The sequence below is a fragment of the Glycine max genome, chromosome 12 (assembly GCF_000004515.6).
Source record: "Glycine max cultivar Williams 82 chromosome 12, Glycine_max_v4.0, whole genome shotgun sequence".
NCBI lineage: Eukaryota > Viridiplantae > Streptophyta > Magnoliopsida > Fabales > Fabaceae > Glycine > Glycine max.
This window is the reverse complement of record NC_038248.2, coordinates 6,352,041-6,377,956: the sequence shown is the minus strand read 5'-3', so window position 1 is coordinate 6,377,956 and position 25,916 is coordinate 6,352,041. Positions and strand designations below refer to the sequence as shown.

The window sequence follows — 25,916 nt, the reverse complement described above, 5'->3', positions numbered from 1 at the left end:
TACTCCTTCTCCTATTAAGGAGATCATCCTCCTTACTGGTTAAACCAAAAACCACATTCTTAGAAACCCTAACAAATCTCACCATTTTTAGAAACCGACTGATTGATTAGTCATATGTAGACAGTAGGATGTATAGGTATCTTAATTTTAATTTTTCTTCAAAAAAATATTTAATGGTAATTAAAGATATTGGAAAGTAAAAAATAATGCATATATCTCTTATTTAAAATCTTATCAAGATAATTTTACTCGAATCTTTAAATACCATTTTGATGCATTGTCAATAAGAGTAACGTTGAATTAGGTAGAAAATAACTTAGATGAATGTCATTTTAAATCATTTAAAGAGATAACCCAATCTACAAAAGTTATGTTTATTAGTTTTACTCTTCAATAATTTCTTTCATGCGTAAGAATGTGTTCAAATTTTAAAAAGCTCGACAGAGTAGAACTAAAGGAGAATAATATCAATAAAGTGATAGACATAGACTACTGGGCCACAACAACATTAATCATTTTGTGCATTAAACAATGGGTAGTTGATTTAAATAGTACACAATTGACTTCACTTATAGAAAGTCTGATAAGACTAGTCCCACCAGTCTTTGGATGTTCCCAACTCAAGTAATATTATTATTAGCTCCAGTAAAATATATTTGTAGTTTAGGGGGGAAAAGGAAATTAAGAGGGGAAAATGTGGTTGTATGCTTATGTGTAAAAGTCGTTTAAGAATAATGAACCAAATTTATGGGGGAGGAAAAGGGGTTTAATAGTAATTAAAAGATAGGCCAGAAAAAGGAATAAGAGAGAGAAAAGAGAAAATAAGTGGTTTAACCAAAATGTGACACCATAAACGAAATATTGCTGTGGTAAAAAGTTGATTGTGCAATTAAGATGTCACCGTGTATGATGCATGTCTTCGCTTTTATATAATATATAGTTAAATTAACTAGGAACCCAATAATTTTTTGCTATGGACTAAACCTTCAAACTGAATACTGAAAGGTTAATTAGTATCATAATCTCCCATATAAATTCATTGCTATTTACCAACATCATCTGGAAGGAAAGATCCAAAAACACCCAGAGAATATGATAGCAAGAGAAAAACAAAAAGAAAAAAGACAGATTGCAAAAACAAGCATTAATCAATAGATATAGTGGCCTACTTGTCTTTTGCCTTGAGTGAAACCCAAGATTTGTCAATTGCCAAACTAATGATTTTCTGGGTCAAGATCTCAATACTCAATAGCCAGACAAAAGCATGAAAGGACTAACCCATATTTACCTTACCAGACAAAAAGCTTTTAGACACTACCTTTATGCTTCTGTTCCTCAATTTGAAGATAAAGATTGAAGAGAATAGGGACCCATTGAATAGTAGAACTATAGAAACTCACCTTTTGAATCCTTAGAATAAAGTAGTCTTACACGTGAATCTATTCAAGTAGCCCATACATTTTTGGAACAAATTTGTCTAACATAAGATTCTTATTGTCGTTTTAGTTGACGCTTTCTATAAGTTCAATAAAACATGTTCTCAACTCAGTTATCGAAAAAAAAATCATGTTCTCAACTCCAAAAGTGAAAGTCCTCTGCAGACCAGCCACACCAATCACCACCCTCTAGACTATAAGCACCAAAAGAAAATCCCTACATAAAATCTTTTAAAAGGGTTCATAAAATTAGCTTTTTACGAACCTTTTCTAGCTTTGAGAATTAAATATGATCATACAAGATATGTTACATTTTGATGTTAAGCAAAACGCATCCAATGTCAAAGTCAAGGTCACATGCTTGACAATTGACATCAGCTCCAATGCCAAGAGATGGGTTTGAAAACGACCGGCACTTAATTTTTTCCGCAAGTAAGTAGTAACCAATAATTTGAAGCAAGAAAAAGGAAGGGTGCAAAAGGAAGATATTGCATCAGGAGTTACAGCAGAATGTGCAATCATTTCATTTCAGGATAGCAGTCCCTCTCTATCCAGCACAATATATTCAAGGAAATGGACCACTGGGACCACACCTGCTCTAGTAGCTGCACCCTTTGCATTGTGTCGATTGTCAAAATAATTTTACTTTGTAAGCTTAAGGAAATGTCACATGGACCTACCAAGATATATACAATCATGTTGAATTCAAACTAAAGCTGAAAAACCAGCAGTTTTTCAGGTGTCTAACATCTGAAGCTTGAATTTTCAACAGCTGCTAGATGCTGTGTCTGAAAATGGTTTGGATTGGATTATAACCCGAGCTCCTGAAGCAAGCCTGTTGAGTAAAAATCAATTTTCAGTCTATATATTGTTGAAAGCTGCAAGAGTATGATGAATAGTTTTAAGAGCCTTAAGAAACAAGTTAGAGTCAACACTTAACTTTCTTCAATTTTAATCACCTCCTCCTCTTCTTTAAATGAGTCTATCCTCTTCGATTGTTTTTTTCCTGTGGAAGGTTCAGTGATCCTTTTGCTGCTACCATTAGATGTTACTGGGGATATGCCTGAGCCATCAATTCTATCTGATGAGTTCCGAGGTCCATCAGAAACAGGAGATCTCATGGATTCACTTCGGGGATGCTTGGTCAATGAAGCCTTAATTGATCGAGGAATGCATTTTGAATGTCCCGAGGATGATTCCTCTTTGTCTTCTTGCTGTTTCTGTTCTTTAAATGTCCTGCACATTTGTGTGTTGACTTTGTTACAGAAGAAACATTGGCCTAGATGTGACAACTACCATGTCCCCATCAGGTGTCAATCAAAACCAATTACAAAACTCTAAAACATGAATCCATGAAGCCGACCACTGATCTCAAGTCATTTTCTAGTGGCATGTTATGAAGATTAATACCAAGGAGCTCATTTCATAACAAAGAAAGAGAACAAACAGTAATGAAGTTCACAATAACATGTGATAAATGGACCTCTCTTTATTATTCCACAGATTATCAGTCCAGCCTTTTTTTCAGAAGATATTTCATATTTCAATGTTTCCTATTTTTATTTTGTGTACCAGCTTTACAAAACAGCAATGCAGGCCTTCATTTGGACCTTTGAAGCCTCCATTTCCATGAGACACCTCATACAACCACAAATAGAGATATGAACAAGCATGAATGAAATTCTGTTATTATTATAACAACCAATTGAAAAACAACACATTGAAAATATAGAATTTGTAATCATTTTATTGAACAAATGAAGTAATCAGGGGTACATAAGATGTTCAGGTGAATATTTTTAATACAAAAAATGTTAGGTGATATTTTCAAATTTTGACAGATAAAATCATGTATTTGAGAGAGATAATTTCAGATTTGACACAAACTCGATTAGCCTTATTATATGACCAGATTCAAGCATTATCACCTTTGGACCACTGCTCAACTAATCTGGCTTTCCAGCCTAAACTGGCAAAATCACCATTTAAAATCTAAAGAATGACCACATCCCAATTATTAGTCCTATTATATTACTACACCAGACCTGAAGCAACCCATATGCTATTTCCTCGGATTTGCATAAGTGGTAGGTTGTGACTCTTGCCCATTCTAATTTGTAATGTTGCAAGGGAAAATTTTAAACCAAAACATACCTCTCATCATTGTAGGAAGAAGAGCGTTTCAGAACATTATGTCCATCTCCCTCCTTCAGTTTAGTCTCAACTAAGCTTCCACTAAAATATTCTTTGTCTTCCAATCTGAGGCTCATCAGCTTTGGATTCTCAGCTAAGCAATCAAACTCCCCCAACACGAAAGAAGTTGAGAACAGGGGAGAAGGAAATTTGGAACTGGAAAACCTGGGCTTATAGGAAGGAATAAGGCCAAAACTATGGTTTTTCACTGATATTGAGCCACATGAGATCAGTTGCATCAGCAAATTTGAAGCTTTCATCCTCGTGTTGGTTGGCATCTGCATGCTCTCCTCCTCCAGAATCCTAAAGCTATTCACTTTACTAGCATCAGCTCTAATCAGAGATTCCAAAGTTTCAGCCTTCCCCACAAAAGATGAGGAACTTGAAGTTGAGGGAGGACGAGAAACGGCATCCCTACAGATTCGTGGAGTATCTTTCACTTGGGGAGCTTCAGCTTGACAAATTTCATGACATTCGGATTCTAACGACCCATCCTCCGTTGATACACCCCTTGTGCAAGTTTTCTGAGCTCTGGATCTGTTGTCCTTTTCTTCTGTCTGAGTTGAAGCATCGGCCAATCCATCAGTTTTATAAATTTTGTACTCTGTCAATGCCAAGCTTAGAGCATCACTCTTTTCAGCTCTAGACTCTGGAGAAACATCAGAGGAACCAGTGTGTGGATCTTGGGAAAGCTCGTCATCTTGGGAGATTCTTGTCTCCTTCCCATTCATGCTAGAAGAGGATGAGCCCTCATCCAGGCTCCGAGAAGAAGCTGGCCCCGGCAACAGCTTCACACTTTGTGTTTTAACATTGCTAATGGGACTGAAACGATCTGTAAACCAAGATTCACCAAGACTAAGGTTACAGGCATTCTGTATCATTCAGGAATCAGGACCTAACAATTTATTACTTGCAAAAGATATTTACCTGAATTTGATTCGTCAAAGAGCTCAGAACCCTTGAGAACATACTCATTTCCATGAGCTGGTAGAATTATATCATCTTCACACAGATCATGCCACACAAATCCACTCTTGTAGCTCCTGAATTACAAGAAGAACAAATATCAACAATGAAAATTGTATCCAATAATTTGGTCCTAGTCTGAAACAACCCAAAAACTAAACAATCTTGTTTTCTTTATCTTAAATTGTAAATTATAAATTTTATGCTGCCTTGACTTTTATAAAATTTAAGCAGGAAACAAGGGGCAAGGATAAAGACACCAAACCAATCAAGTCTCTTTTTTTTTTTTTATCTTTTCCCTTCTCTCTATTTTTTCTCTTTCTCTCAACACACAAATTGAACACAAGGACATAGAAAATGCTAAAAACATGCTCACCTCTTGCAAGACCATGAATACAAGGAAGCCATGCCTCTACCTCTCAACACATTAAGTCTATCAATCACATCTGCACACAAAAACAACCCCTCAAAATCCACAAATCACAAAGGAAAACAACAAAAACAACACCCCTTCCCCCACCCAAGTAAGAAAAAAGCAAAATGTTTGTCTTCCCATTATTCAATCTACCTCTCAAGTATAGTCCATCGGGTGAAGAAAGTGGGACCTCCATGAAATGAGGGTGCTCTAGCTGCCGGTTTCGAGAAAGGTAGTAAATCACGGGTACCTTCAAACTCTGGTGGTATTTCGGTGACTTCTCAGTCCACACTTTGGCCCTCTCAGGACTCACTTGCCGGTTGTACTTCTTCATCCTCGCTTCCATTCCCACATGCAAAAACAACCCCCCACCAACCCTAAAAATTCAATGTTTCACGATTTCTCGACTTCAAAACCCTGTCAGATAGAACCCCATTTCCCCGTTAGCTTCATTCCGTGCAAAAACGCCACTGGGTCGAGATATTTTCAGATTTTCTTCCACCATCACTGAAACTGCACGAAATCAGATCTAACTAGCTAGTAACACCAACATGCGTATAAAAACTGGAATCTTTAACAACATAAATGCAAAAAGACAATACCTTGGAAAAAAGGAGCTGAATTAGAAGCTGTATGTGTGTGTGTGTGTGTGTGTGTGTGTGTGAGAGAGAGAGAGAGAGAGAGAGAGAGAGAAAGTGAAATGAAGGGGTGCAAATTGAAGCGTTGGGAAAGAGAGAGAGACTGGAAGGGGATGAAACAGAGACAAGAGTGGGTCAAGGAAGTGAGTTTCAGTAGCTTAGTCCTTAGTTTATGGTGATGTTTTTGGCCGATATGATGGAATTGTTCGATGTGTTGAGAGTTCAAATGTTTGTGATGTTTGTGTTTGTGCTGTATTGTGTTCGGTTGTCTGACTTTGTTGTTCCTTCCACCTTTTTTAATATTAATTTTCGTGTTCTGCCCTTTCTCAAACTACCATATTTGCCCTTCAAAACATGCGCGGTAAAATTCAAAGATTAAATCAGAGCTTGCAAATTTCTTAAAACAATAAATGCCTGTATCAGTTCTAAATTAATTTTGGGAGCTGTAAAGTGTAAAATTAGCCAATAATTTACTGTCACCCACTATTAGGTTATACACCCCGTTGTGCAAATACTATTCCTTTTATTGGAAAAATACATGCTTGGATATTCGTTTTAAATAAATGCTTGATGATAAAATGAAGTTTCTAAAAATATCATCATCTTTCATTTTGCATTTAGTTGCAGTGGATCATTGAATTTGATCCCGAAATTCTTGCAAGCAAATTAAAAAGTATCATACTTTAAACGGTTTAAAAACCTTATATGTTTTTGGACTTTAAATATCTACATGTACTACTGGTAAACTAATTAGTAATTACTCTTATGTAATGTGATAAATTGCAATGAAAATTATAATTACTTTAACTGATGAGTGGTTATATTAATAATTTGTCTATAATATGTAGAACTTGTGATATTGTTCGGTGATCTTTATATGATATCTAAGTTTTATATCGTTTGTTTTTACCAATAAGTTTTCTATCATTAGTATTCAAGTATCATTAAAAAATGGTTACTTTAGATAATTGTTAATCTAAATGATGTGTATTATAAGTAGTGTTACTCATGTTCGATACTACTTATAAGATATAATTGTAAGAATTACTATTTAAGTATTATTATTTTAAATTTGAACAAGTTGATTATTGTAATCATATACTTTAAGCAATTCCCCTCGAAGAAAACATTTGGCCAAAACTTATGAAAGTAGCTTTAGTTTTAAAATTTAATGATCTTGGAAGTGAATGTTTTGAAAGGAGCAAGCAAATATGATTAGAAAGTATGGCGTAGTTATGTGTGAAATATTTTATATATCATTACAGTTTATGAGCAATGATTTGAACGTCATAACATGATTTTTCCCTGCTGCCCTCTCCCTTTGAACAAAGGGGTTTTTTTTATGGGATATAGAGATACTGGAGGTCTCAACGGGGCCAACTCATACTTGCAATTAGGATCCATGGTAACGGAAATTACATGATAACAATTTTAAATAGCTTCAAATATCCTATAACCATGTATATTTTTTTATCCACATATTTTATTCACTTAAAATATTATTTTTTATTTTTAAGTGAAACATTCTTAAATGGAATATTTAATGTCATATACAGAAAGAAAAGATTAAAATTAACAAAGTCAAAGATTAAAATGAGAAGTTTATAAAATCTAAATTTATACTTGCAATTTGAAAAGGAAAAAACATTGAGGGGTATACGTATAGTCTCTCTCCTTCACGAAGGGTTATATAACAACTTCTTCACTTTTTGTTCCACTTTTGCACGCAGTTATTTTTCCCTTTTGCAATTATTTTCCCTTCCCTCACCTACTTCGTAGCACGTTTTAATTTTCCCATTGGCAACTCACGTTAATGGTGTGAAATGAAAGATATTAAAGGCATCCCTGAAAGTTCAGCTTTTGAAACCAACATTGACTCTTAATATTTTACATCTATTCGGTTGAGGTCCCTTAAATAAGTTGTTAAATGGGGCTGAAGCCTAACAAAAATAAGCAAAACGGAATTGGTCAAAATTAAAATCATGGTGACGAATCACCTAATCAGATGAAAATTTATGTGATACCTTATTTCCCACTAATGAATAATGATTTAACTGCTTCACCTATAGCTGTCATCTTCACAGGATAGTTCACTCGAATTTATATGCTATGAGTAAATAAACTTCAAAGGGGGTCAAAAAATAAATTAATGGGAAGGAGTATTTGTTGTTGATAGGCATTACATAGCTAAATGTTTGGCACTACAATCAGTTTAAGGTTATTTGCTGCATTAATTCTCCATTGCTTGAAATGATATTAGATAAGGAAAAATTCTAAATAAACATGAATATATCTTAATTGTACAAGTGAATGAGTAAGTTAACATGATTTTTAAATGATTTGTCTAAAAGTAAGATTAATTATAAATTATGTGTATGTCTGTTTTCGCGTTGAAACCAAAGAACATATATAAAAAATTGTAAAAATTAACACTTTGAAAAAGTAGCTTCGTTATCAAGGCAAAAGGAGTTATTGATATTTGTAAAAGTAACAAAGAACCAAACATAATGTAAAAGATCAGAAATAGTAAGTTTAATTTTTATGTGTCATTATATTGTTAATCAATTAAAAATCATAATATGATTTTTAAATTAATTAATTGGTATAAAAGTAAATAAAATTAACCTATAAAAATTGTGATTAAGTAATAATGGAAAAACGCTTTTCACTGATAGTATACATCTTATTTTCTGATCATGAACAAATATCATGCATTCATGGAGTTTTTTTGTTTAACCTTCCTCCATCACAAATGATCAATCACTTATTAACTAATCACCTGCCAGATGCAGATTGCAATACGTAATTATCAGTCATAAATTAGTATACTTTAGTGGAAAGACCAAAAGAGTATGGCCATTAACCAGTTAATTAACTGTTACATATCTGAAGCACTATCTATGGATATCCATCATTTTTTGGGGCCTTCAAGATTATGATACATAGTGACTTTAGCTTTGAGAAGGCATGGTCATGTACTTGAGTGTAAACTTGGTGAATAATGTTCAACCAGCTGTCTACACATAATGTCATTTGTCATCAACGATCTTAAAAGGGTTCCCGCAAAACAAGAGGCTCATGATAAATGCAATTAGTTGATCTTATTGCTAATAAATTTTTGCACATTCTGTTCCATTTGTTGGTTTAAGGCATTAAGGCAAAATAGGATTATGAAATTAAGATAAATAAGGACTCTAGATACCTGATACCAATTTACTTTCAGTTCAGAAAGTAATTATGTTATTACGAGGGAATTATTTTTCGCAAATCGGATGTTGGTTTGCAAAAAAAAATAAAAATGAGTTGCCTCCTAATAATTTTACATGGGTGAAGTACTGAAGTAAGTACTATTGTTGTGCATGGAGCACTTTCATGTCTAGCACTAATTAGCACCACTTGCATTCATCTTCATTCAGATTAATCTACTATTCTTAACTCATTAGCAAATGTATTAATTTTGTTTCAAGTAGTAAAATTTACTTCGAAGTCCGAGTGTCAAATCTACAAGAACTTTGTTTATACTTGAGTTGATATATATTCAATTTGTAAGCAAGAGATAAAAAATTATACTAAAAGATAAGAAAGAAGGAATTAAAGAGTAAAAGACAATAAAAGTAGAAAAGTTTGAATGCAAAGATGACTTCAGAATTTAAATATGTTGAGGCCTAGTATGTCTAATCACCCTAAATACAATGTTAATGTGTTTCTCTATTTAATACTATTCAAATTTTTACTCACATATACTAAGATACTCAACCCTGATCTCTCATGTTGAAGAGTCTAATTTATTTATTCTCTCTCCAAAATCCATTTTTAGAGATAAAACAGTAAATTGCATGAAATTTAAAGATATATGCATAGACTAAATAAGACTACTCTATCCCTAGCAATAATTTGTTTAGATGCCATTTCCAGTTCTTTAGAAATTAAATATTTTCCAATGCCTAATCCCTAAGCAAATGCATAGATGATCAGACCATAGCAATGAAAATAAAGCACAAGAAAGAAACAATAAAAATTGGCATTGCATCCAATAGATAGTAAGTAAAGATTACATTACAAGGACATTGTTTGTTAGGCTCCCAATAGTGGGCGTTTAGTCTCTCATTGTCATGAGAAGCTTTACACTTTAGGGCTGATGTGGATAGAAAAAAAGAAGAGGGATGAATAATGGAAGAGAATGGGTGAATGGCTAGAGATGAAGGGTTTTCCCTAATTAAGAAGCTCAGGCCTTGGGTGTATTCAATAGATAACTATGAGTCTTGGTGTGTCTTTCTCCTTTGTTTCTTATTCCTCTTATAGATCTAAGGTAGTTGTGACCTCGCGCTAAGCATGCCCTTCTAGCTTAGCGAGTATGGCGATGATCACCTTCTTAGTGCAGGATTCGCGCTAAGCACACCTTTGAACTTCTTTTTGGGTCTTCTTTGCACTAAGCTTGCACTGACCATTGAGCGAGGTGACACGTTGGACCTATTTTGTGCGCTAAGCGAGCTGTCTCAATTTTCAACTTTTTATTTCTTCAAGTTTTTGCATCAATTTTCTTCCAAAATATTTGTAATTCTCCTTTTTTTTTTAATCCTGTTGGTCAAGAATTTAAATGATATTAAAATCCTCGTTAGTTCATTCAAAACAACAGTAAAATAAAGAAATTTTAATCATTCTTAGTCAAATTTAACTATCAATTAAATTCAAATTTTATAATTATCAACCTTGATACAAACACATATATCATGTGTCTTTAATCTTTATTACGGGCTAATTACAAACTTTTCTAACATCATGATGAATGGAATGAGGTAAGATTATATATAAATAAATGTTAATGAGTATCCTAATAATAATGATTAAGAAAATTAAAATAAAAATATTTTTATTGAAAAATAAAAAATTATACTATACATTTTATTTTACAATTTTTTTTATTTAGATAATAAATACTTTCTCCTAAAACCACTTATTAGAAAACACATATAATAAATGATATCAAAATCCCATAATAAAACTCATCCTAATCGAGTCCCAGAAATCAATTCAAAACATTATTCCTTTCAAGTAGCCCACTTTTCTTACGGGGCCACAGACAACTACATCATTTATAAGGTTTTAAAAAAAATCTCATTTTATTTCAGCACTCAGCAGCAGCCTATAGGTGAGAGTCATTATATCCTATTATGTGCATTCACTTGTTTCAATTTGACACAAGATGGACACATACACTAGAAGGGTATGTATTCATCATAATTCATAGCAGCTACTCGTGATCAAGGCAACCAAACCTTGTTTGGATATCACAGCAAATTAATAATAACTTCTGGCGGATTATAGAGATTGAAAAACTTAACAAGAAAGGCTGACTTATTAGTCAAGTGATCACGAAACAAAGTTTTATTTTCTGCTTATAAGTGCCACTGAATACTGACACATATTAACGGAGTTGTAAAGCATATTCATCATCTTCGTTGGAGTTCATAAACAAAAAGAAGGGATTATGAGTGTTTTGGAAACAGATTTGATGTGTCCAAAAAAGAAAGAGAAACGCACTCCAACACCATGAGTTCAAGGCTTCAAGTAGTCACTTAATTTAAAAATCAAACACTTGAAAAATGTGTGTAATTATGCATTCGAGTGTTATGTAATCATTATATTGTTTTTCGGTGCATAGTTATTATTATTATTATTATTATTATTATTATTATTATTATTATTATTATTATTATTATTATTATTATTATTATTATTATTATTATTATTATTATTATTATTATTAAAGAAAATTGAGATATAATCACTTGATGAGCAAACAAGTCCAGGTTATAATCGCTTTAAAATCCGAATAAGGTTGTGAGAGAAAAAAATATATTTAAAGAAACAATTTCATTACTCTATGTTGATTGGTTCACCGAATTTCATCCACCATGCATCTTTTTTATTTCTCGAACCTTAGCTATATATCCACCTTATTAATTTAATTGTTTGGATTAAATATAAGATTGACTTAATGGTTGAACAAGAATAAAGAGAGAAAAGAGAAAGGAGAGGTTGCAATTTGCCAATAAAAAAACATTAATTGTTTTGGATTAGCTTTTTTCCTCCCCTTCTAGTTCTCGAAAATTCTTTGCTATTGATATTTTTTTCCGAATTCAATTCTTCGTTTTGCTTCTTGGGGGTATCTTTGAATTCCATAGTCTTTCTCTCTGACAAAGATCTGAAAGAAGGCAACAACAGCTAGGGATCTAAAAATGGGTTAATTGCTATACACATTCAAGGAAGGGTGCCAAACTTTAATCCAATAACTTTATCTAAAATAAAACTTTAATCCAAGAAGAGCACTGAATTATTAGACTGAAACAATTGTCAATGCAATGGAGATAAAGATCATCATCACCTAGAGGAGCAAAAGCAACGCAACAATATCCTCGTTAGAAAATGGATGTGAACAAGTAAAGAGGGCTATTTTTTTCTGGAAAAAAAAACAGCTAGAGAAAACAGGATAGTTTGAGAAAAAAATTAAAAATAAAAAAGGGAGGTATAAAAGTAAAACAGGAGATAGAAATAACAATTTTATAACGGGTTGGACAAAAAGGCCCATACTTTATTCGGCCTTCTAATTTGATGTTTTTAGATTTTTTTAGTTTTTCAATTGTCTGTGAAACTCACTTTTTATCTAATTTTTTTTATCTTGTCAATGACTTTTTTGATTTAAATATTAGTTAGCTTTTATAGTTTTTCTTATAGGTGAATCTTATCACAAAAATCTTCATAATTTGAATTAATAAAAAAAATTAAAATTATGTCATAAAATGGTTTATGAATGTCAACTTCAAGTCAAATTTAAGAGTTAAAATGACCAAAATATATTTTTTTAAAGATAAGGTACGAAAGAAAAATTTAGTAAAAAGATGAAGGACCAAACTTATTTTTAGTTTAATATATAGATGTATTATCAATTAGAATGTTCAAATAATAAAAATCACACTTGTTATAATTCCTTAATTAACATAATTATGCATTTTATGAACTAAAAAATGAAAAAAAAATCATTTATATTTTGACAAAAAAGTGAATGAAGTGCTACCATGTGTGGCCTTTACTTATGCTATAAAGTTATTTTAATTTAAATTTTGTTTTTTCTTATTTTATGATTTAGCTAAACATAATGTTAAAATTGATATACTACGATAATAAATAAGGTTGGCTCCGTCTTATTACATATATTACAAGGTCTTCATCAATCAAGTTTAATTTTAAATAATTAATATTTTTGATATTTCAGATAAAATGGATATAACAATAAGAATAAAATGTAGATACAACTCTTTAAATATTTGTAATATTATACTTCAATTAAAATTAAAGTTTCAACTTAAGAATTTACATAATAAATATTTACATTAAATTTCTACACAAATTATTTGAGTGAAACTTCACTTTCAACTTCTCCTTAGAAAACAACACACATAGCCAACTACAATAAATTCACTCCAACGTACACACTGAGTTGCAAGATAAGTATCAACATACGATTGACATATATTATTATTTTTAATACAATTAGGGTTAAATCTACAAGTCATGTATGAAAATGGTAATCAAGGTCATGTAGTGATTAAAGAATAAAAATTAGATTTTTTTTTTATCAAAAAGTGTAACAACATATTTTCCATGATTTCTAATGAAATTCTTTGATCATTTTTTTTTTTGTCTTTAAGTAAAAAATATGGATGTCCTTAAACTGGGGTTAGAAACTAATTATTCTTGTCATGCATAATTGCCATTTGTCCAAATGAAATTTTCCCATGATGAATATCAAACACATTTTTTCCGTTAAATATAATTTTTCAACATATTGAGAAACATTGGATTAGGGGGATTCATGAACCCATCAAATCCAATGAAAGCCGGAAAAATCAAAATCTTAATGAATAAAAAATTCAAAAAAAATGTTAGAGGGGATCAAATTTGATATTTAATTTTCAAAACCAATCCAATCTCATCTAAAATAAACTTGTACCTATGTACATATTTTTATTTATAGTTTGACAATAATGACAATATTACTCATATTTATATTTATATTTTTTATATATTTATAAAATGATCATTTATCTTATATATATTTATAAAATAATATTTAATTCAAAATCATTTTTTACTAACTATTTAAGTTAAGATGCATAAATATACTTATATAATGACATATAAATAAAATATTTGATATTTTAAATTAATTGTTATTATATTTATTATATATCTTACCATTTATTTAATATTTTATCAAAAAATATGATTAAAACCAAAAATCTATCCAAATTACATTAAATTGAATTATATATGAATTAAAGTTTTGAACAAAACTAATTAGATTGATAAATTAAAAACTCAAAGTGATTGAATCATAAAAGACTCCTCTAAAGTGCAACAGGTAAAGTATAACCATCTCAATCCTTTATTATATTAATGGTTTATATTTAAGCTTAATAAAATTAAAAATTTTCATTAAAATAAAAACAAAAACAAAAACCACTTTGTCTCTCGCACTCCAGTCTTCACATTAATCATCTGTGTTCCTTGACGAAAATTGATTTACATAGCAGGGATGGAAGGCTTAATCTAACAACAATGATAAAATAATTATCAATGCTACTCTTAATTGGATAATTTCATCTCCTTTTCAAGAACCCTACATGCCTTTATTGAAGAAAACACCTTCACATTAGAAGTTCCCGCCATTTGTATAACATCTTTTCCGGCACTCACACTGTTCTCAATTCAATCGTTCATGCTCGCATTGCATTTTCGCCCTTGCTTTCCTCTTCCCTTCCATCGCTCCCTAACAGTTAGGGTTTCCTCTCTCCTCTCTTTTCCTCTTTCTCTCTCCTCCGCCGTCCCTCTCCGCGCCATGTCGAAGCCCCCCTCCGCCTTCGATGCCCTCATGTCCGGCGCACGCGCCGCCGCCGCCGCCAAGAAAAAATCCCAATCCCTTTCCCAATCATCACCCTCATCCCCCAAGAAACGCAAAACCCCACCCTCCTCTTCCTCACAAAACCCTAGCGACCTCAAACCTCCTTCCCCACCCAAAACCGTTACACCTCAAGAAGGCGCCGTTAAGCCCGAACCGCTGAAGGTCCGCCACGTGTCATCTTCTTCTTTTTCGCAGGAGAAGACCGCGGAGCTTAAGAAGCAAGCTCCGCAGCTGAAGAAGAAACCCTCCGATTTCGATCCCGCTTCTATAAGTGCATGGGAGAAGGGCCAACCCGTGCCGTTTCTATTTCTCTGCTTGGCCTTCGACATGATTTCTCAAGAATCCGGAAGAATTGTCATCACTGATATTGTTTGCAATCTTCTGAGGACTGTGATGTACTCCACGCCGGAGGATCTTGTTAAGGTCGTTTACCTCTCCGCGAACCGGATTGCGCCCGCTCACGAAGGGATGGAATTGGGTATTGGCGACGCTTCCATCGTCAAGGCGCTTGCTGAGGCGTACGGAAGGACCGAGGTGTGGATTAAGACTCAGTATCAGGTGATTGAATTGAGTCTTTTTTTATTTTATTTTTGGTTCTTTCTTGCGTTCTTGTTGTTGAGTTGAATTTGACTGAGGGAGATGTTTGTTGTTTGCAGAAAAAAGGGGATTTGGGCTTGGTTGCTAAAGAGAGCCGTTCCTCGCAGCCTATGATGTTTAAGCCCGAAGCATTGACTATTACGAAGGTTTTCAACACTTTTCGTCTTATTGCTAAGGTTTGTTACCGTCGATTTCTGAATATCGTGCATTTGGGTCGTTCGCTTATTCACATTACTTCTTGCCATCCCCATTGCCTCAATCTTGTGTTTTGTTGTTTTAAATATTAGTGTCTAGTTTTGTCTCGACAAGTTTGGACCTGTTTTGATAAACTTCTCAATAAGTATGTGTAGTAGAAGAAAAATAAGAAGCTAGAATGTATTAAGTTTCTCCCATAAATTGAAATTAGCCCGTGGTTGTTGTTTTAAATATTAGTGTTTAGTTTTGTCTTCACAAGTTTAGGTCCTATTTGGATAAACTTTTTGATAAACACTTAGAAAAGAAAAGAAAAAAGTAAAATGAGATGAGTTTCTCTCATACTTAAAACCTACTTATATACTTCAACTTTTATATAAGTTTTCTCATCTATCTTCTTCAAAAGGTGACGTGATAAGTTGATATTAGTGTCTAGTTGATTTTAATCTAAGTTGTTCAACTTGCACATGGAGTTTAATTTGAAATAGTGATATTACATTACAATATTGAGTGATTGAAGAAACCAAGCACAGCATGGCCACGGGCCTTTGATTTGGGATAACCAGGTCTCGTGTATTCTCACATGGTGGTAGCAAAGGATTTGCAAATATGAATTCTGAGATAAACTGATATTGGTGACTTGGAGTGTGTTATTGGTACCCTTATCACATAGTGTTGTTAGAAGTTTGTTGGAGTTTAATTTGCTGTACCATGGGAAGGAGGTTTATTTATTTATTTTTTCTATTTGGCAGGGACATATTTTTTTGCTGAAAGCTATGTTATATGTTCGTTTTGATCTTTAAATTCCTTGTTATCTGTGTGGCGGGTATGTTGGATGTTAGTATGCTTGGTCTATGTTCTGTAAGAAGAAAAGATTATTTTGTGTTGGGATTTGAAACAGTTTTTTGTATAGAGCTGAATATTGTTAAATTTTGCTGGTACATTGTCTTTATTTCTAAATAAATGTCTACAGGAATCTGGGAAAGAAAGTCAAGAGAAGAAAAAGAATCATATCAAGGCACTTCTTGTTGCTGCAACTGACTGTGAACCTCAATATCTAATCCGTTTGCTACAGGTTGAAATTATAATTTTTATTGAAATGTTATGGTGGACTTACTTCTTGTTAATTGCATCTTGGTCTTGTTTTCTAGACAAAGTTGCGAATTGGCTATGCTGAGAAAACTCTCTTAGCTGCATTGGGCCAAGCTGCAGTATACACTGAAGAACACTCTAAACCGCCTCCTGATATTCAGTCTCCTTTAGAAGAGGTAAGCTATCCTGATTGAAGTGGGAAATGTGGTACAGAGTGAATTGGTTTAAACAGCTTAGTGAGGCCAGGTTGAGTGGCAATATGTGCGCTGGGTTTTAAATATTTGAAAGTGCTTCAGCACTAAGCATTGGGGATGGGGTGCTGCTGCTGCTGCTGCAGCCGAAATGGGCATCAGTGATTTCATGTTAAGATACCACCAACCTTTTCCCTATTCTGCATTTTAGGAAACTTTAGGCGGTAGTAATTCATTATATTTCCTTTCCTATTATATTTTATTTATTTATTTCTGGTTTCATTTTGCATCAGGCTTCAGAGATTGTTAAACAAGTCTATTCTGTACTTCCTGACTATGACAAAATAATATCTGCACTGCTTACAGAGGGTCTATGGATGCTTCCAAAGAAATGTAATTTTACTCCTGGTGTTCCAATTGGACCTATGCTATCAAAGGCAACAAAGGGTGTATCTGAAATTCTAAATAAATTCCAGGATGTGGAGTTTACCTGTGAATACAAATATGACGGAGAGCGTGCCCAGGTGATACTACATGGTCAAATTTTCCATCAGAAACATGATACTTATTATGTGCAATAACATTAGCTGTATTGAAACAGATACATTACCTGGAGAATGGATCAGTTGAGATTTACAGTAGAAATGCAGAACGGAATACTGGGAAGTTTCCTGATGTTGTTGCCGCTGTTTCAAGGTAAAAAAACTGTATTAGGAATATTATATTTGAGGTCTGGTTCAGTCTTTCTGTGTTTGTTATGGACACTTCCTTACCAAGAAGCTACATTTAGAGAACACTCTTAAATGGCTGGTGATTATTTGAGATAAATACACCATTTTTTGCTTCCTAGAGCAACTTTCAACTCCATAGTTTCTGATATATGCTGTCAGTGAACAGGTTAAAGAAACCAACTGTATCATCATTTATTCTTGATTGTGAAATTGTTGCATATGATCGTTCAACACAGAAGATCCGTTCTTTCCAGGTAATCTTATTGCTGTTTTTTTTAGGTGTCAACACATCATTTAGTGATAGTGTAGAAACCTTTTTATACTGGCAGATGATTAAAATTAAGTTCTTTTGTTTGTTATGCTTGTGTTGTCTTACCTATCTCGATGAGGCAAGTTTTCTATTTCTGATATTTTGTGTGAGGAGTTGAGATTTTAGACATTGAAAGAAAAGAAATGGTTTTTTTTTAACTGATGTATAGAAGAGATGAAATGTGTCAGAGGTAGTTATCTGCTTATCTATATGATTATATCCCTTGAAAATGGGAAATTACACCTTATCACATTTACTGTACTTGCATTTATCCTATCCAAAGTCTTGTTATACAGGACTCAGAATTTAAAATCTTTTTTGACTCTTTCAAGAACATGTTTATGCTATTGACAGATGCTTAGTACTCGGGCTCGCAAGAATGTAGAAATTGAAGATATAACGGTTGGTGTTTGCATATTTGCTTTTGATTTGTTGTATCTTAATGGCCAAGCACTTCTTCAGGAAAACCTGAGAGTCCGTAGAGAGGTACCAACTTTTGTCTTTGCTCTGCCAATAGTTTTATTTTATTGTTTTCTTTATTAAGTAGCTAAGTCCTTGATAGAGATGAATGAAAGTTGCAAACCTAAAAGCTAATCCAGTTTTTAAGATAAAATTTTCAAGATCCAGTCTTCTTACTTTGGACATGGTTGCAGAATTTAGAGAAGGATTTTTCCATGCATTTTAACCAATGGTCTAGTAACATTTCAGCAGGGTTCATGTAACAGTAATATTTAGACTAATTATAGTTTGCTCAAATCTGGGGTAGCCCAACTGTGGTTCCACTCCCGACTCCATTTTAGTCTGTTTTGGAACCATTGACTTGGGCAATCCAATATCTGTAATTTAGTACCTCTGGTACTCAATTAATATATATTATCTATTTTTACTGAGCAAAAAAAAAAAAGATGTGCTGAGTTAAGGTTTTGGGTCAGCATCTTGCCTTGACAAGGCCTAGGTGGATTGTTGTAAGATTGCGCTGTAGTCTTTTAATTCAATGGTAAGCAAGTGCTATCAGGCTGAGTTTAGGAGTTATATTTCTGAAATGGTGAACTGTATGAGGCTGAACTGGAAAGGGGATTGTAAGATTGTTGGCTTTGGGCCAACATATTGTGTTGTGCGAGCAACACCTAGGTGGGTTAGAGTTTAATTGATTGTTCATTGTGTCACTTGTGTTGGTGCTGCTAACTTGAAAGGTTTAAGCACTGACTGATAGCTGTAGCTTATGGCCTTTTGGTTAGTAGTCAATCTAATATTTGTTTCAAATTGAAATGCAATAATTCCTAGTTGGGGAACTCAAGGGATTGGGTTTTTAAAATATTTCAATTTGGTAGGGAGGCCAATTGATCTCTTTTTTTTTCTTCTGATTATCAAATTTTAGTTTTCAGAAGTAATTATTCATTGAATTTATGCATTGTTATCTCCCATGAATTACGGGTTTTATATAAGAAGTAAGAACTACATATTGATGAATATCTGGTTTTCTCTCTGCAGCATCTCTATGCCTCTTTTGAGGAAGAACCCGGATTTCTTCAGTTTGCAACAACAATAACATCAAATGATGTTGAGGAAATACAGAATTTTCTTGACCAAGCTGTTGGTGCTAGGTCTACTGATTCTTCTAGTTAATTTATATTCATTGTAGATAGAAATTTCATCGTTTGAGTTTAAAACTATACATCATTTCAGCATAATATATTTATACTCTTTAAGTTATGTTAATGTGATTGCCTCATTACTAAAAGCATTTGATATGTGTGTTTGATTTGCTGTTCAATCATGTTGAACGTGAATGACATGTGAGACAAGGATTTATGTTGAATGTGCTTTGTTTAGAAAGTGGGAAACAGGCAAAACAAACACACTTTAATTGTTTATCTAACATTCACATCTGTTTCCAACTTTGGTTTTCTTGCAATAATTTGAATGAGAAATTTTGTCGTTGATATTTGGCTCTTCTCTTGATATGTAGTTGTGAGGGATTAATTATTAAAACATTAAATGAGGATGCTACATATGAACCTTCCAAGCGATCACTCAACTGGCTAAAACTGAAGAAAGATTATATGGACAGGTAAGGACGTGACATTCATATTTCTTAATTCTTTTTAATCTTAATGGATTTCTATTTACTCATTGGCTCTAATTTGCAGTATAGGGGACTCACTAGATTTGGTACCTATTGCTGCTTTCCACGGTCGTGGGAAACGTACAGGTGATCATGCTCTTTAATGTGGTGATGATGCCTATGTTACTTATCTCTTAACATCATATGCATAAACAAGGCTATGCCCTAGGGATTTTATATATACTGCTACTGTAAACCTTTAGCTCAAAGTAGTTTGAAATGAAATGATGGCATGTCTTGTAGGAGTTTATGGTGCCTTCCTCCTTGCTTGCTATGACAATGATAATGAAGAATTTCAAAGTATTTGCAAGATAGGTGAGTATTTTCATTTTGTAAAGTCACTGGTCAGTTTATTTGTTTGTTAAACTTGATTCTTTCTCGTAATCTTCTTGATACGGTGGATAGGAACGGGATTCTCTGAAGCTGTGCTTGAAGAACGTTCTTCTAGTCTTCGTTCTAAAGTGATTCCCAAACCAAAGGTTCCTGCCTCTTGTTCACTCTTAACCTTTTCTGAATCCTGCTTAATATTTTATAAATTAATTTAAACATGCTCTTTGATTTCAGGCATACTATAGATTTGGAGAAACAATAAATCCTGATGTCTGGTTTGAAGCCAGTGAGGTGAGAATTATCTTGACTTTTCTTGGCAATTTCATTATTTTCTTTTCCAATTCTGTTCTTTAATGTACTATCATATCATTAATGCTCTGATCGTAAAAAAAACTGTACTATCATTAATGAGTTATCTTCTAATGCCTCTTACTGGTATTACTGTGCCCTTGTTTTGAATTTCCTATTACTTCAATGGAAGAATTTTCATACTGATGGGAATACTATCATGGTTTGATGCCACTCGATCATGGCTGAAATGTGAACGAGTGGTTATATTGGCTGGGGATTTATATGATGTCCATCAACCTTTTTTTTGACATTGCCTTCTAGTTTTTAATGAGTGTCCTTGGAAATGTATTGCTAATTACAGTGTGGAGGATAATGGATGCAGCTAACTAACATTGTGATCATTTTCTTTTGTATAATTCCTGGGACCAGTGTAGTAAGCTTATGATACAAAGTGCTTAACCATATTTCCCCTATCATATTATGATTTATGGCAATTCAATTTTTAAAGAGGAGGTGAAAGATCTAGAGGAGTTGACATGATTTTTTGCCAATGCCTTTTCATTTATATATTTTTATCCCGACAAAATTGCATTATGATCGTTGTAGCAAAGATATTTACTTAGTTATATGTTACCTTATTTCATCCAGGTGTGGGAGGTGAAAGCTGCCGACCTGACCATTAGCCCTGTTCACCGTGCTGCAGTGGGCATAGTAGATCCGAACAAGGTAATAAAACAAATGAATTGGAGTGTAAATGTCACGCAAGTTTTCCTTTTTTCACTCTGAATTCTGCCCTTTAACATTGTTTATTTGTTAATAATAGCTGCATTTAACTTTTTTGGTGGCACTTGTACATTTTGTTATAAAGGGCATATCTCTACGATTTCCACGACTACTTCGAGTCAGGCCTGACAAAGCTCCTGAACAGGCCTCATCATCTGAGCAGGTAAAGTACAATCTTCATTATCTGACAAAAATATGACACTGTATTGAAAAAAGAGCAATGGGAAATCAAAATTATGCTTTACTTGCTTGCCTTTCAGGTTGCTGAAATGTATAAGGCTCAAAAACACAATCACACGAACAACCAAAATGACGATGAAGATGATGATTGAGTGAAAAAATTCTGTTTCTCATGCTGAGCTATAAAATCTCAGTAATTTTTGCTGATGCAAATGCGAATTCTTTACCTTCAAGCATAGGTCAGAGAGCATAACTGCTTTTTCTACATGATTGAAGGTTCGGTGTACAACGTGGAAGAAGCTCATGGAGGGTCCAAAAAGTAGACATTTGCGCTTAAACCATGTTAATTAGACAATTTTTCAGAAGTAGACGTTTGTTCTTTGTAACATGATGCAGTAGTTAAGGCCTGATAGCATCGACGAAAACAGTTTTAAATATTTTTCGCGTTAATGGATCTCAATATTAGTCCATGTGTCAAATGATGGTTGTGTTGTGAGAGAGCTTTTATCTTTCGGTATCCAATAGTAAAATTGTTGTGTTGAAGTTGCTTTCTAACTGTAGATGTCGCTGTTTCTAATATCTAATTCTAATTCCATGGACCTGACTCAGAAGATAACATTAAATATTATTTCAATCATGGGTGAATCTTCCTAAGAGCCAGATAAACTTTTTAGAGAAAACTAAGGACTGGGTTCAATGATTGCCGTGCAGTGAGATCTGCCTAATGTTTTGAACGCGGTATGACAATCTTAGTCAAGCAAGTGTTTCATCTTCTTCAAGCCTCCGCGTTCTGTTCTTTGGAATAAGCCCCCGTATAAACCCTTTTCACTTGGATCCCAGTTAAAGGTTATGCAATAGGTCCAAACTAGTTTTCGTTTCTTACTTCTCTTTGATTTTTTTTACCCTACTTTTAATGGGTTGTGCCATAGGTTTAAACTTTGAAAATTCAAAGACCTGTCTTTTGATATTTTCATTTGTCTAATTAGTCTGGATAATTACTTTGTGCATCCAGTATTTTTCTAGTATACTCAGCAAATTATTGTAAATTTTAAAAGTATCTTTGTTAATAAACATACGAATTCATAATCCATAAGAATAAGCTTATGAATTTGTAATTCGTAAGAGTAAGTTTATGGATTTGTAATGTGATTTTCAGTACGACGTTCTTATCTTATAAAATAATTAATTCTGTTATATATAATTATGGGCCTGGGTTTTAATCGGTTAAAAACTATCTTTTTGTCCATTGAGTTGTTTAAATTCGGCTTATTCGGCCTAATATTGACCTAAGCTTCGATGTCTCTTGTCTTGTAAGGCATGAGTTGCGTCATTTGTGCAGCCTGTGTTCACCGTTCAGAAGAGGCTTAGCGTGTTTTCTAGGACTTCCTTGTTGCCGTCACTGCCAAGGATACATTGATGTAATGTTTAATTACACACATAGCTAGCTGTATGAGAGTTTTACATTTCTATTTTAATTTGTCGATTAACAAAGCAATTGGGCTAACCTCACAAGAGAGGTCAAAATGCCAGAAAATGAGAGAAATAAGATTGACTTAGTGGTGTAGGATGAAGAGAAGAGGAAAGAGATCAAAGTTTAAATTCTTTTATTAATAAAAATTAATAACTAACCTTCATTGATAAAAAAAAACAGAAAATCTTGGGTTCTTGAATAGGAACAGTGTAAATTGCTGGGTAAAGTTTACATTTGGAAATTACGTGTAGTACGCACTACATTTAGGCAAAGATGTGCAGCCTCTGCATGCACTTGTCTGCTTTGGAGAAGACTGTCCATGTGACCTCCTTTTACCTACCCTTGACACTGTCACCTTGAGCGTGTAACATACCACTGTTATAGAACACGGCTACACTTAGTATATCAACTGTGATGCTGACATCCTTCTCTCGGATCTTGGAAATTTCATATTTGGTCCCAAATAATGGTAGTTTTGATAACTTAAAGGGTTTTCTAAAATAACAATCGCACTAAGAGAAATGGTATAACCATGAATTGGAGTTAGAGGAGAGGGATAAGCTTTTTTTGTTATGCCAATGACAACAACAGTTGTTTAAAGATTGTAGACAACAACTTTTTGGTTATTTATAAAAAAATCATTTTTGGGGTACAATATGATTCAACTTTAGATACATAATTTGGCATGCTTCATTTGTTGGTTGAGTGGATGATTTTTGCTTTCGTTGCTATGCTTTCATGGAACATGGTAAGGTAACATAGAGATGTATTGGTAATGGTCAAAATTAACTGCTCTTGTGCCTCTTTGAAGGAAGAAATATTTAATGGAATCATAAACAGACTGATTGAGTGGGAGCAGATACATACATACATAAAACTAAAAGAAGAGGTTTTTTTTTTTTTTTTTACTTTAGTTATTAGAAAAAGAGAGAAGAAATATGATTAGAAGTGAATAATGATAACTTGTCTAATAAAGCTTAATATAATCATACACCACACCAGTAATAGATCCTGATTCTGATTTGTGGGTCCACCTAACCCGACACACAGAACTCGTGGCCGTCGCTCTTGGTGGTTGGCCACACCATCCCCCCAACCCCAACCCCAACGACTACACACCCAAATCACCCATCCCCTTAATTGTTGATGTGATCTAATACATCAATCTCTCTCTCACACACACACACTCATATTACTTACTGCACTACAGTAGTATCCTAGTTACATTACAATTTCAGTGACCCTTTCACTTCACACGAAACAAAAGGAAAATGTGAGAAGGGCAAAAATGCCAGCCAAGGACAAATCCTTCATCCACCAAAACATCACCAGCAGAAACCCAAAATCAACCATTTTCTTTTTCTTCCCTTCAAGTTCTTTTCCTTCCACCAAGTTAAAACAAAAACCACTGTACATATGCTAGATCAGTCGAATCGAACACCTAACCTTTAAAACATATTATAAATGAAAAACTAAAAGGATAATAAATAAAGCTGACTCAGTAACAATAGTAGTAGTTGTCAGTGGAGTACAATCCTTTGGAACTTGTTCTGTGTGGGGGAATCAGTGCCCTCACAGAAAACCCTTTTCCTACTGACTCTCCCACAGTTCGAGGTGAAGGAATCTTGATGAGGAAGTTGTGGTTGTGGTGGTGAAGGAATGGTGACAGGTGGAATCTCAAAGGACTCAAGAGGGGGTGGAGGGTGTCTCCATTGAGGAAGTGGTCCTGCAAGAAGCAGTGTCTGCAGCAAAGGACCAGCTTTCATCACTGCTTGCAAAAGCTTACCCTTTTCTGGCAACGGTTTATCTGGTGAGATTAGCTCAATCATTGACTCTGGCAACTGTTGCTGTTGTGGTGGCAAATGCTCCATAACTGGAGAGGAAACAATGCTTTCTTCACAATCTGATGAAGAGAGGCCATTGTTGGAGGAGTCATTAATTCCCCTTCTTGGCTCGTCCTCAATGCTGGAAACTCCAGAAGCAGGTGCGGTTTGGTGCTGAAAAACCATTTTCTCCAACACTAGTCTCTGGCATTTCTCTTGAGCTTCATCTCTTTCTCTTATGACTTTGTTGAGAAGCTCCTTTAGGGTGAGAAGCTGATCGTCTCTTTTTCTTAGCTCTTCTTGGACAGTTGCTCTTGTTTGTTCCAGCTCAAGGGTAGTGTACATCAGAGACTGCTTCAGCTCCTCCATCGACTGTGCCCACATCAAAGTTATGTGATTAATCAACAATTAGTCCATAAGGGTCATTACATCACACACTTTTTATAACTAAAATGTTCAACTAAGCAGCTTCAATCAATGGAAACAGATTTTAAGGTAAAAAAGAAAAGCTTGGGTAGTTAGTTAGTTACCTTGCCGTGGCAGTAGAAAGCCCAACTAAGAAGAGGACTTCGTTGGCTGTCCATGTTTTTGGGTCTCAAAATTAATGACAATTAGTATGAAATGAACAAAAAATTTGTGTTGTTGGAAGGGAAAAAGTGAAAGGGGAGTGAATGAAGGGAACGATTAAAAGTAGAGAGAGAGTTAGGGGGGTTTGGGGGAGGGTTGAAGTCTTTTTATAAGAAGTAGTCCAAGTTACTGTGTGGGTTGGAAAATAAAAAGCACAAAAAAATAAAAGACAAAAGCTAAACTGTGCCCAAATCCTACGCCCCCCTATGCCCTATGGTTATCACTGTATGATGCATCTTATAACATCTGGTTAGTTCCGTCATATATTGGATGGATACTACTTTTGTAAGTTTTATTTTAAAGTTATTTAACATGATTGATAAATAATTTTATCTCTTTAGATTATGATAATAAATTTGATCAAATCTCACAAGTGTATGTTTAGAAACAAAATTAATGCTTTAAATAGATATTAGTATCTTGATAAATTAGTTATTAACTTTACTGAAAGATATCTAGAGTTTAAGATTAAAAAAAATACATTTTTTTTATTTTAAAAATGAGATGAATTGTATCTCGAAAACTTATTATTATATTGAGGCAAACTTCTAATTAAAAAAACA

The 25,916-nt window shown here is 33.8% G+C and overlaps 3 protein-coding genes across 4 annotated transcripts; 1 reads left to right on the top strand and 2 right to left on the bottom strand.

Annotated features, from left to right (window-relative positions):
• Positions 1-1,936: 1,936 nt before the first annotated feature.
• LOC100783687 (protein SOSEKI 2) lies at positions 1,937-5,916 on the bottom strand. Of its 2 annotated transcripts, none has more exons than XM_006592225.4 (7): positions 5,613-5,916; positions 5,164-5,523; positions 4,972-5,041; positions 4,557-4,672; positions 3,591-4,461; positions 2,376-2,672; positions 1,937-2,271 (listed from the first exon to the last, which is right to left on the bottom strand). In XM_006592225.4, exons 2-7 carry the CDS (start codon positions 5,354-5,356, stop codon positions 2,202-2,204), a joined length of 1,617 nt encoding a protein of 538 aa, XP_006592288.1. In that variant the 5' UTR covers positions 5,357-5,523; positions 5,613-5,916; the 3' UTR covers positions 1,937-2,201. The 2 variants fall into 2 exon arrangements, with proteins under 2 accessions (XP_006592288.1, XP_006592289.1); XM_006592226.4 differs by having other exon boundaries at positions 5,164-5,517.
• Positions 5,917-14,208: 8,292 nt separating this feature from the next.
• LOC100783155 (DNA ligase 1) lies at positions 14,209-21,975 on the top strand. Its single transcript, XM_003539742.5, has 17 exons — positions 14,209-15,168; positions 15,267-15,383; positions 16,373-16,474; positions 16,551-16,667; positions 16,976-17,206; positions 17,284-17,378; positions 17,580-17,667; positions 18,078-18,209; positions 19,215-19,327; positions 19,693-19,794; positions 19,874-19,935; positions 20,092-20,163; positions 20,254-20,327; positions 20,413-20,469; positions 21,118-21,195; positions 21,338-21,415; positions 21,513-21,975. The coding sequence occupies exons 1-17, from the start codon at positions 14,428-14,430 to the stop codon at positions 21,582-21,584; spliced, it is 2,331 nt and encodes a 776-aa protein (XP_003539790.1). The 5' UTR covers positions 14,209-14,427; the 3' UTR covers positions 21,585-21,975.
• Positions 21,976-23,845: 1,870 nt separating this feature from the next.
• LOC100782615 (uncharacterized) lies at positions 23,846-25,551 on the bottom strand. The gene is made up of 2 exons (XM_003539741.5): positions 25,257-25,551; positions 23,846-25,098 (listed from the first exon to the last, which is right to left on the bottom strand). The coding sequence occupies exons 1-2, from the start codon at positions 25,308-25,310 to the stop codon at positions 24,424-24,426; spliced, it is 729 nt and encodes a 242-aa protein (XP_003539789.1). The 5' UTR covers positions 25,311-25,551; the 3' UTR covers positions 23,846-24,423.
• Positions 25,552-25,916: the final 365 nt, after the last annotated feature.

Coding starts and splice junctions, on each gene's coding strand:
- LOC100783687 (XM_006592225.4), bottom strand. CDS start 5,356: ATGGAAGCGAGGATGAAGAAGTACAACCGGCAAGTGAGTCCTGAGAGG. Junction 5,042..5,163: donor CGATGGACTATACTTGAGAG/GTAGATTGAATA, acceptor TTTTGTGTGCAG/ATGTGATTGATAGACTTAAT. Junction 2,673..3,590: donor TCTTCCTACAATGATGAGAG/GTATGTTTTGGT, acceptor ACAAATGTGCAG/GACATTTAAAGAACAGAAAC.
- LOC100783155 (XM_003539742.5), top strand. CDS start 14,428: ATGCTCGCATTGCATTTTCGCCCTTGCTTTCCTCTTCCCTTCCATCGC. Junction 19,936..20,091: donor CGGTCGTGGGAAACGTACAG/GTGATCATGCTC, acceptor CATGTCTTGTAG/GAGTTTATGGTGCCTTCCTC. Junction 21,196..21,337: donor GCATAGTAGATCCGAACAAG/GTAATAAAACAA, acceptor TTTGTTATAAAG/GGCATATCTCTACGATTTCC.
- LOC100782615 (XM_003539741.5), bottom strand. CDS start 25,310: ATGGACAGCCAACGAAGTCCTCTTCTTAGTTGGGCTTTCTACTGCCAC. Junction 25,099..25,256: donor CTTTCTACTGCCACGGCAAG/GTAACTAACTAA, acceptor ATGTGGGCACAG/TCGATGGAGGAGCTGAAGCA.